Source organism: Astatotilapia calliptera, chromosome 8 (genome assembly GCF_900246225.1).
Source record: "Astatotilapia calliptera chromosome 8, fAstCal1.2, whole genome shotgun sequence".
Taxonomy (NCBI): Eukaryota; Metazoa; Chordata; class Actinopteri; order Cichliformes; family Cichlidae; genus Astatotilapia; species Astatotilapia calliptera.
The window spans coordinates 13,264,041-13,275,259 of NC_039309.1; the positions used below are offsets into that span (position 1 = coordinate 13,264,041).

At 41.9% G+C, this 11,219-nt stretch overlaps 1 protein-coding gene across 1 annotated transcript in view; it reads left to right on the forward strand.

The window, feature by feature from the left end:
• LOC113028436 (rho-related GTP-binding protein RhoN-like) overlaps nucleotides 1-2,402 on the forward strand; it is a 33,987-nt gene extending 31,585 nt beyond the window's left edge. Inside the window, exon 5 of the mRNA XM_026178695.1 lies at nucleotides 1,343-2,402. Coding sequence (XP_026034480.1) covers nucleotides 1,343-1,597 — 255 coding nt within the window. The 3' untranslated portion in view covers nucleotides 1,598-2,402. The remainder of the gene's footprint in view (nucleotides 1-1,342) is intronic.
• Nucleotides 2,403-11,219: the final 8,817 nt, after the last annotated feature.

Below are 11,219 nucleotides of genomic sequence, written 5' to 3' on the forward strand. Positions count from 1 at the left end.
ACACATATATTATAAATTAGATGGCAGTTATTTGCAAATATTTGCCAATCTGTCGGAGAATGACTGCAGTCAGTCCAAGTGGAACTGCAGTTGTTTGGTGACTGTGGTCTCCCGCAGTTTGAGGCTGTGGGATTCTGAAAAATCAGCACTCGGTCTCAAAGTGTGAGGTGGAAAAAAAAAATCAGTACAATCATCCGGAAACCACCGTGCTATTTTCCCTCTGCTGTGACTGACTGACATTAAGTAAATGCAGAATGAGTGAAAACAGCCAAAATGACAAATCATAAAACGGTACTTGCCAACCTGCTTTGCATATATCCATAGGTTTATTTTATACTATTTCCAAACTGTGTGTCTCACATTGAAATGTTATGATGAAATGCATGCAGATGGGGCCAAACGACATGCTCGTAGGCAGGAGGCCGTAAACACAAAAAGCAAGCCTTTATAAAATAAACACAAGATAACACTGCAAGGAAACACACAAGGCACAAACAAAGCTAGAACACAGTATGGCACAACAAGGTACTTGGTCAAAATGAGGCTTTAAATAGATACAGAAGGTAACTGGGTTGAGTGGACACACTGGGTAAAAAGACAGCTGAAAGTAATAAAGGAAGTAAAACTAAATACAAGACACAACCTGCAAAAGCCTACCAGAATAAAGCTAACAGAGACGTATTAACAGAGATGCAGACTTAAAAGACTCAAAAGGATTCTAGATTAAAACTAAAACCTCATCTTAGTTTTATTTACTAGAAAAAGTGATATGAAGCAATTGCTGTGTTATTCCTTGTGATGGTGTAATAGTGTCAGCCATATGTAGTAAATACTAGTTGCGTGTGTGACTGCACTCAGATTGGAGCCACTCAGACACGAACCCAGTAAGAATGATTAGCCGGCTACAGCTCGCCTCTGCAGGGTGAAGTGTTATACTATTAACTCATTGTTCTGGTTTTCTGACCCACAGCTTCGTTTAGCTTTTAGCACTCTTATGAACCTTTTTTGGAAAAGCAGCAGGAGGCAGAAAATGTTTTCAGTGAAAAAAAAACAACTAAATTTTTTTAAAGGCAGATAGAGAGCTAGGAACTAACTATTGAAGGCGCTGTAACATAAAGCTGCAATAGCCACGGATTTCCCTCTAGAGACGAAAATCAAACGAGAAGGAGGCTGAATATTAGATGGAACCTAAAATGTGGTAACATTACAGCTCATTAAGAAGTAATAATATATCAGTTGTGTGTTTACATCTTGTTTTGCAGTGTTCAAGTGGTCAAAACATCAATTTTAAGTCTTGGCTTTTCATTTTTAATCCTGACTAACTCACATTCTGTGCTTTTAGGGAACCACTTTGGCGAGGCAGATTGGCGCCGTGGCCTATGCAGAGTGCACCTCAAAGTATTCGGAGAACAGCGTCCGCGATGTATTTCACGTCACCACCCTGGCATCTGTGTCCAACATTCATCGGCCTCAGCTCAAACACGCCGGATCACGCCACGGCCTCAAGCGGGTTTCCCAGCAGCCACCTCGGACTGAGATTCACGAGCGTCCGCCTGCCATTAGAAAGGACCGAGCCAAAAGCTGTGTGCTCATGTAGGACCAGAACCTACCTGCTGCCTGATCTGTGTGTGTGTGTGGGTGTGTGTGTGTGTGTGTGTGTGCTGACGGAGCATGCCACACATGAACTTAACTTATTGGTGAATTGTTGTCAGATTCTTTGCACTGCATAAAGGACGATGTGATAAAAGCGAGAACGGATGCTATCCTGAGGAGGTCTTTGAAGGGTTGTTTGTCCATTTTTAGCAAAACTCTGCTTTTTACTTTTCTTTGTGGCTGTGCGCTCATCAGGGGAGGACATCGTAGCGGCAAAAGCAAATTTCTTTAACGCTTGTACCTGAACAAGTGGACAAAAAAACAGATAAATTAAAAACAAGACACAAAATAGTGCATAGGGAGATGAAAAGGAAAAAAATATATATTTGAAAGATTGTCTTGCAGGAAGCAGCGGTAACTGTGCTGGTGTTGACCTCTATTATTGTTGTTTCCTGTTTTGAAATGCTCCTCTGTCTTCAAGTGTTTAAGCAAATGAAGCACAATACGATGCACGCAAAGCGCTCTGAGAAGTCTGTAAATGTCAGGGAATGAACTCTGCTCTCCCCGCTGTGCATAACAAATTAAAAATGAAAATCTGGACTCGTGGGCTGAGATGACACTAATTTTCTTAAACCACAAGTGCTTTTAATATTGAAAAACGAAATAATCACTCACCACATAATATTGTTGTGCTGTGTAATTACTGTTGTTCAAATAATCAACACTGGAAAGGAACGTCACAGAGGGCGTTGAGATGAATATTATGTTGTACATGTGATAATGAAATAAAAAAAAATCGTCTCTGCTAAGTGTTGGAAGATCTTTAATGTGACATATTCATCTGCTGGATGCTTGTCAAAGCTAAGAAACTGCACCTCAGTTTCAAGACATTTTCTTGCCCAGACAAGAAAATATCTCTCTGAAAAATAAAAAATCATTCTGCCTGCAAAGATGTGGCTTTAAATTTGAAAAAGGTGAAAAATAATAAATGAGACAAAAAGTACACACAATGCTTCGGAGCAGCGCAGACCCACAAAACCTGCAAATCCTACATTTCTGTAATCATGGGTCTGTGATCGTGGCAGCAGCTCTGTGAAGCAGTACTTCAGCACAGCAGTGCTTTCAGTTAAATGTGAACATGCTGACTCACCTGTATGTCGGTGACCTGTCATGTAAATGGACTGGCGCCTTTCGACTCTGTTAAGAATTCAAAGCTCTTTCTACTGCAGGTCTCATTCCCACACAATCACAAATAGATTCATTCTTTTATTTATGCTTACATGCACTCGCACTCTATCGGGGGCAACTCTGGGTTCAAGGATACTTCGGCATGTGGACTTTCCAAATGGTAGATGAACCTCTGCCACCTGAGCCACAGCTGTACAGTAGTGCTGCTCATCTACAGAAAGACCACCTATGACAATTTGATGTCAGCAGGAAGTTTCTTGGGTAACCGTTCAAATGGTGTGGGCAACTCGGTCGTGGGTTGTCCCAGCGCTTCGCACACTTTCATCACACACGTGCAACTCAAACGCTCCTTGTGATCCTTTTTCACTGCGGTGTCTCCTAACCAGTCTGCTGCGTGCTCTGTTACTTTCTACTACCTCCTCTCCGGGTCCCAGCATGCTACCGAAAGGTACTTGTGAGATATTGCAGTCTGGATCAAACTAGTGGACCAATCATGCAGTTTGCAGAGCAAACAGAATAGAAACGGACTACTCACATTTCCAATTGCATATTGTTAAGTCATGGTAAAACAATGGCTCTGACCTCCACATTTAGATAAAAGTCACCTTCTCACTCCAAGGTATAAAGAAAAAACATGGTCTCATCAATGTTTGTCCATGTTTGTGACTTGTGAGTGCAGATCAGTGAATAACCACACAGTATAACATGAATTTAAAGTGTAACCCGAATGTTTTCTCAAACAAGTTTGATTTGAAACAGTTACTGGAGTGGTTTTAAAAAGGTCTTGACTAAAAGAGGCATTAATAATGAAAACCTTGGTGTTTGTACACTAAATAAAATATCAGTAGTCTAATTGCTGACTCCTTAATGGCAGCAGCTATTAGAAACCTACATTAGTCTGAAATTCAGTGGCTATTTTGCACACACTTATACAAAAAGTTGAAATATATATGTAACATGAATACACTGTATTTCCTGAACGTAAAGAAAAAAAAATAATGCAGTTGGTTTTGCTGCTTTTATGAGCCTTGTAGTCTGACCTTTAACTGTTACTTTTGTTCCATTTTGTTTCCTGCCACCATGGATAAGGCCCCACAGCAACTCTCTGCCTGTGCGAGTACAGCAAAGTGACATTTTGCGGCATCACTGCCATGTTGCCACGCAGGGAGCGTTAGGTCACTCCACACGCTAGAGGCCAGGCCGGTGCAAACACCCTGTCGGGGGGAGATGATGTCCACACCAACGAACGGAGAGAAGAAAATCTGCTCAGTAAACTCTTGTATAATGATTCTCACTAATACGATGTAATTCTAAATAGAGTACATATGTAAATATAGTTACAATACTGGTATAGGTGTAGTAGTTTCATGCAGTATTGTCCTGTGGCGGCTGGACTCTGCCGGGGCTGCCCTTTATCACTGACTCTTTACATAACTTATATGGACAGATTGTCTAGGGATAGCAAAGGCAGCATTGAGTTCCCAGTTTGGTGGCCTCTGTATTACTTCTTTGCTTTGTGTGGAGGATGAAAGCTTGCTGGCTTCAGCAAATGCTGATCAGCTCATGCTGGGAGTGCAAAGTGGCTGACAGCAGAATTAGCACTTCCAAAAATGAGGCCATGGGTTTCAGCCTGAAAAGGGTGGAGCTCTTTCTCCAGGTTAGTGAGGAGCTCACCATCACATGTTGGAGTTCAAACATCTTGAAGTCCTATTCATGAGTGAGGGGAGGTTGGAGCAGTACCTGCAATGATATTGATGCTTTACCAGCTTTTGTGTGGTGAAGAGAGCTGAATATGCTGCTCCTCCAAATTAAAAAGGGCCCAATTACGGTGATTCTAGTAATCTGATTCGATTTCCTCCTGGACATCTCACAGGTGATGTGTATGAGCATACCAGGAGAAGACCCTGAGGCAATCTCAGGACATGCTGGGAAGATTATGTCTCTTGACTGGCTTGGGAATGCTTCAGTGTCCTTGCAGAAGAGCTAGCGGCGTCTGGTTAGTGCTGCCGCTGTGACCGAGACTCGGATAGAAGGCTTGTTAGAATAATAGCATAAAAAGCGAGTAGTTTCTTTTATAATAGAAGGACCATGAGTAAACAGGAACTAATTAGATTATAATTTCGACTACACCAGCGAAAGCACCCCTCAAGGATCAGTAAAATCAAGTTAAGAGACCAAACTGGCCGGTTAGAGCCGCCTGCAGCCCCAGGCACTGTGTCAGCCTTTGCTGCTGTTTCTTTGATGCTGCACTCAATGTGAACGACGTCACGTAATAGGCTCTCCAACCTCTCGGCTGAAGTGAGTAAACATATTTAGCAAACAGTCATCGCTCCTGTCCTTGCAGCCTCACCTGGCTCTGTAACATTCCCAGAGGTGGGAAATAACAAAATGCAAATACTTTGTTACTATGCTTAAGCGAATTTTCAACCATCTTGTACTTTACTTGGCTATTTATTTTTCAGATTTTTTTTTTACTTCCTAGATTTAAGAATAAATATTTTCTACTCATTATTTTTAAACACCTTGTTCCTTTAAATCCTTTTGGTGTAACACTACTTCCTGGACATACTTTCCAGTTCCTCCTGGGGAATCTCGAGGCATTTACAGGCCAGACAAAATACAAAATCTCTCCAGAGGGTTTTGGGTGTGCCTTGGGGTCTCTTCCCCTTTGATGCTGCCCAGAAAGGCTCCAAAGGGAGGAGCACAGGAAGCATCTGAACAAGATGTCCGAATCACCTCATGCTGCTCCTTTTTTTCCAAAAAAAGAGGAATGGCTCTACTTCAAGATCCCTCCGGATGTCAGAACTCCTCTATCTCCTCTGTCAGTGGTTTTATGTAAGACCATTATCAGCTGAAGATTTTAATTTGTGTAATGCTTTGGCTTACATCCAAGTTGCTGCTAAACACTCTTTGATATTTTACTAAAAAATAGAAATAAAAAAATAGCTCTTTTTGCACTAGACAAAACAGAAAAAGTCATGAGATCACTAAAGTCAGCATGCTTTATCCTCTGGGAAACCACGCTGCTAACCTGGCTAAAGATTCCTGACTCGGGTGAAAATATCAGCTAAGCAAGCATCTGTTCTGCACACCAACCTGAATGGAAAAGGACAAAAAGCAGCATTTTCTTCTAATCTAAGGCGATGCAAATGGAAGCTGTGTGATAACAGAACAAGAGTGGCCTGCTTATGAGACCTAAATGTGTATCCCACCACCGCATGCACTGTTTTTGATGAAAGAGCACATTCAATAAAACAGAGTCCCAGTGGTTAAAGTCTGTATATGAGAAGCTCATGCTTTACAAACCTGTAGCTCATGCATGAAATGTGCAGAATCATCTTCAGAATGACAGAAATTATTCATTTATGTCTTCTTCCCGAAGGAGAAAATTCTCTTTTAGCCTGTTGTTCTAGTGACGGCTGAGCTGGTAGGCACCCGCCCTGTTGCACGCAAGATAAAAAGTAACTTTCTCAATTATGTTTAGGGGTTCTGGCGTCAGCGTGATTGAATTACAGCTCTCAGGTAGGAGGATGATTACAATTAGACAAGTGGTTCTCAGTCCTCCGTATTCAGAGGCCTGCTGTTTCCAATCTAACCGCCTAATCAAAAGGCATTTATCAACTGAAAGTGTTACACTGAGGTAAAAATGAACTCTACCAACAGCCTCTAGGTTTCGAGACGGCTTGCATTACACAAGTCCCTTGTGGAGTAAATTAGCCACATATAAAATAAAAATGTTTTTATACAGTTATGAAAACTGTGACATGTAAAATCCATTATGGTTTCATGGGAAAGTTTTTTCGTACACTTTTGAGCGAGACAGGAAACTGGTCGGGTGAATTGCTTCTCCTGCTTTATTATTATATGCACCATTATCTTGATACAAACACACTCTGCAGGGGGTCCATTTTTCATTTTAATTCTGCTATAAAGTAGCGCTGATCACTGACCACCGAGGCTCAACCCTTTTGCATCTTTAATGTCCTTCCTGCCTGCACAGTGTCAGTAGCCATAAAACTGCACCCTAATGCTCCGAGGGTGGGATGTGGCCGACAGGGCTGCTCTGTTATAAGTTCAGTTTTACTCAAATCTCTGCTTTTGAGACCACAAGGCTGGCAACAAGCATCGGCTACCTAATATAAGGCAACGCAATAACAACACTGGGGTAATGGCTGTCGTGTCAGCGGGATTCATTAAAAATGCAGGAGTCATTTAAACAGTATGTAAAATTGAGCATATTAAAAATATATGTGCCCCGTGTCCACGAGCCGAAAGGCTGCATCTTTGCATCTCCGGCTCTGAGTAACAATGAAGGCAACGACTTTGTAAAAGCACACAGATATGCAATGCAATACATGCAGGGAGCAGGTTTACAGTAAAGACTGTGTACAGACTTGTAAAGGCATCATTAATAAATGGTCAATTGGTAGTTAATTAAATTTTAGGTAAGTCAATGAAATTATACACACTTGGTTTGTAAAGAGAATCCAAATAATGTTCACAGAGCCTGTTAAGATATTTACTTTTGTTTTTGCTGCTTGTTTTTCATAACTTTTACAAGCTGTCTGGTTGGATTTAGATACCAAAAATATCCTTTTAACCCAAAGCAACGAGATTTCTGTTTGGACAAGTAATGAGGGAGACCTGCCAGGGACCGTTGCCAAAGGACAGCTTGTGCAGGAAGGAGGATCGTCTCACTGGTAAATAATAAAAGGCTTTATTGCAAAACAACAATAACCTTTCTTAATCATTAATGTATAGCAAGTTGTGCGCCAGTGTCACCAGCATGGAAATGTTCTTTGCTCTTATCAGCTATGCTATCATGGATATTACTAAACTCACTGACCACTGCATTAGGTATACCTGTTCAGCTGTTCATTATGAAAATATGCAAATATCAAATGAGCCAATCACATGGCTGCCAATTAATACAAAAGTCTTGTAGACATAGATTGTGAAAATTAAACTGGATGAGCAATAAAAGTGGTTGAAAAGTGGTGTTGGTGACAGACTGTCAGACAGTTTGAGTGTTTCAGATCTACTGTGATTTCCCAAACAAACATTTCTAGGATTTACAGAGAATGGTTTGCAAAAGAAAAAGTGTCACTTTTCTGTATGACAATGTCATCTTGTCAGAAGTCAGAGGATGGCCAGACTCCTTTGACTTGCAACAGGCATTCAAATGACTTGTTACAACCAAGATATGCAGAAGAGCACCTCTGAACACGCAACACATTGAACCACATACGTAACAGCAGCAGAAGACGCACTCGATGGCACTCCTGTCAGATAAGAACTAAGGGTACAGTCTGTGAAGGTTCTCAGTCATCCAGGTCATCGTAGTCAAAGGAGCTTGCAAAGAAAAGCGTCTGGACTTCTTTAAGCTGCTTGAAGACGTTTCACCTCTCATCCAAGAAGCTTCTTCAGTTCTAAGGTCAAATGGTGGAGAGTCCCAGATATAAACCTAGTGGGAGATAACCCCCCACAGAGGGACAAAAGGACCCCCTGATGATCCTCTAATCGCCTGAGCCAAGGTGTGAAACTGGGTGTGGGTCCCGATCAGCCAGAGTTTCGGGTGAGCTCATTGTGAAACCTGGCCCCACCTTATCATGCGAATTCCTGAGATCAGATGGCCCAGGATGTGAGTGGGCGTTAATCTCAAAACTGGATTATAGATGGCAGAGAGTTGGTGTCGTAAACCCCCGCCTCTGTTCAAAGACGGTCGCTCACAGTGGACATAGATGGCTTCTTTCACTCCTCTTTAAAACCATCTGTCCTCTCTGTCCAAAATGTGAACATTGGCATCCTCGAAAGAGCGTCCTTTATCCTTAAGATGCAGATGGACTGCTGAGTCTTGTCCTGTGGAGGTGGCTCTTCTGTGTTGTGCCATGCGCTTGTGAAGTGGCTGTTTGGTCTCTCCAATGTAGAGGTCTGAGCATTCCTCGCTGCACTGTACCGCATACACCACATTGTTACGTTTGTGTTTTGGCGTTTTGTCTTTCGGGTGAACCAATTTTTGTCTGAGCGTGTTGCTGGGTCTGAAATGCACCGGGATGTCATGCTTGGAGAAAACTTTCCTGAGTTTTTCTGATACACCGGCTACATAGGGGATGACAATGTTGTTGCGTCTGTCCTTCTTATCCTCCCTCGCTGGTGTCTGGTCTTCTTTTCTGTGCCTCTTTGCTGACTTTAAGAACGCCCATTTAGGATAGCCGCACATTTTGAGTGCTTCCTTTACATGTGTGTGTTCCTTCTTTTTTCCTTCAGGCTTAGAGGGAACATGTTCTGCCCGGTGGTGTAGGGTCCTAATTACTCCAAGTTTGTGTTCCAAAGGGTGATTGGAGTCAAAGAGGAGGTACTGGTCCGTGTGTGTGGGCTTCCGGTAAACTTCGATGTTGAGGTTGCCGTTCTCTTCAATGTGCACGGCGCAGTCCAGGAAAGGCAAACAGTTGTCCTTTGTGTCTTCCCTGGTGAACTTGATGTTTTTATCCACAGCGTTAATGTGCGCAGTGAAGGATTCCACTTCTTGTGTCTTGATTTTGACCCAGGTGTCGTCTACATATCTGTACCAATGGCTGGGTACTCTTCCCTTGAAATGGGTTCCCCCGTGTCACCTATTGTAGCCAACCTTTACATGGAGGAAGTGGAAAGGAAGGCTCTTGGCTCTTTCGACAACAGAAGAGAAAAACAAGAATTTAATGTAAAGCACATTAAAGCATGGATCCATCCTGTCTTGCATCAATGGTTTGAGGCAGTTGTGGTGATATAATGATATGAGGGATATTTGCTTGGTACACTTTGGGCTCCTTAATTCCAACTGAGCATCATCTGAAAACCCCATCCTACCCGAGTAGTATGTTGACCATCTCTATACCATCATGACCACAGATTGGAAGTAGTCATCAGAAGATTGGAACAAAATCTCTGAGGAATGTTTACAGCATCTTATTGAATCCATGGCATGAAGAATTAAGACAGTGCTGCAGGCAAAAGAGGGTCCAACTTTATTTCCAGTGAGTAGTGCTAATCACTGTCATTTTCACAGTTAACTATAAAATAATTATTTACTACTGTTTAAATAAATATGCTATAAATATTCCTTAAATTTATAGTAATAAAACATTTCATTGATGGTTACTATGAAGCTCTGTTGACTTCCCATTTGTGACACAGCTTTAAGGAGACAGTGTTTGTGCTGCAGCCAAGGGAGTCGGACCAAAATACAGTTTAAATGCTCTCGGAGCCAAGAGGTTAATGAGGATCACAGCGGCAAAGTGCAAAAGCAGACAGGACCATCACGGACAAGTGCGCTCGTTATTCACAGCAGCTTGACTGACATGGGAGCGCATGTAATGTGCACATGAACATCCGAATTACTAAAGCAGGTGAATTAAAGTCGATCCTGACAGGGTGCGTTACATTCACATTAGAGATCCCTGTCTGTGTCAGAGGTTCATTTTAGTGCATTAGCTCATTTGAATAAAAGCTTGAGTGAATCTTTTTAATTTGATTTTTCTTTTTAAAATCAGCTAACATGCTGTTGGTGGGTGAGTGTAATATCGGAGAACGTTAATCTAAGTTGTTGTGGTGGTTCTGCTGTTGTTTCTTTCACGACAGTGTACGTGAACAGAAGAATCTCACGCGACCACACGATCTCTTGCCACTTTAAAAATAAATAAATAAATAAAAAATAACAATACAAAAAGCAGGAACGATCTCTGCGCTTATGCCAAATTTGGCTGGGGGGTAAGTTATTGCCCTCAGGTGTTGGAAGCAAATGGAAGTCAGCTTGTACATGTTTGCACACATGCACACAGATGTGCAGTTTCACAAACAAATAAGCACACAGAAATATTCCAGATGGTCAGGCAGATTGTTTCGTGCTAATTTCCCCTGTGAAATAGGAATATCTTTCACAGCGGGATACCCTGAACTACAGTGATGCATTAAGACTCAACAACTGGATGCATTCGTAAAGCAACCTACTTTTTACACAAACACCTATTCACCCATGCATCCATAATTCACTGTTGCTTGAGCACAGAACTGCATGCTTACTATTTAATTCCTGTACTATAGTAACCTCAGCACCTGCTCTTCCAGTTCTTATTCAAAAACTGAGAATTCAAATTATGCTAATGTTCAACTAAAGGTTTTGCTTTTTTTTTTTTTAAGTCTTGCACTTCGATGCCTTCTTGTCTGTTGGGCCACTATTGGGGCCTTGATTTAAATCTCTGGCCTGACATGGTGACTGCAGTCGGAGTGCAATCACTCTTTGCCAAACACCCTGAATGTTTCTGTCAGTAATGATGCCTCAAAATTTTATCCATCTCAACGCTGGGGAAACCGTGGCCTTTATGATTGGATGGTGGCCCACTCGCCAGAAGGACAAAGTCCACCACTAAGATTTTGGTAATGTTTTTAACCAGTATTTGCAT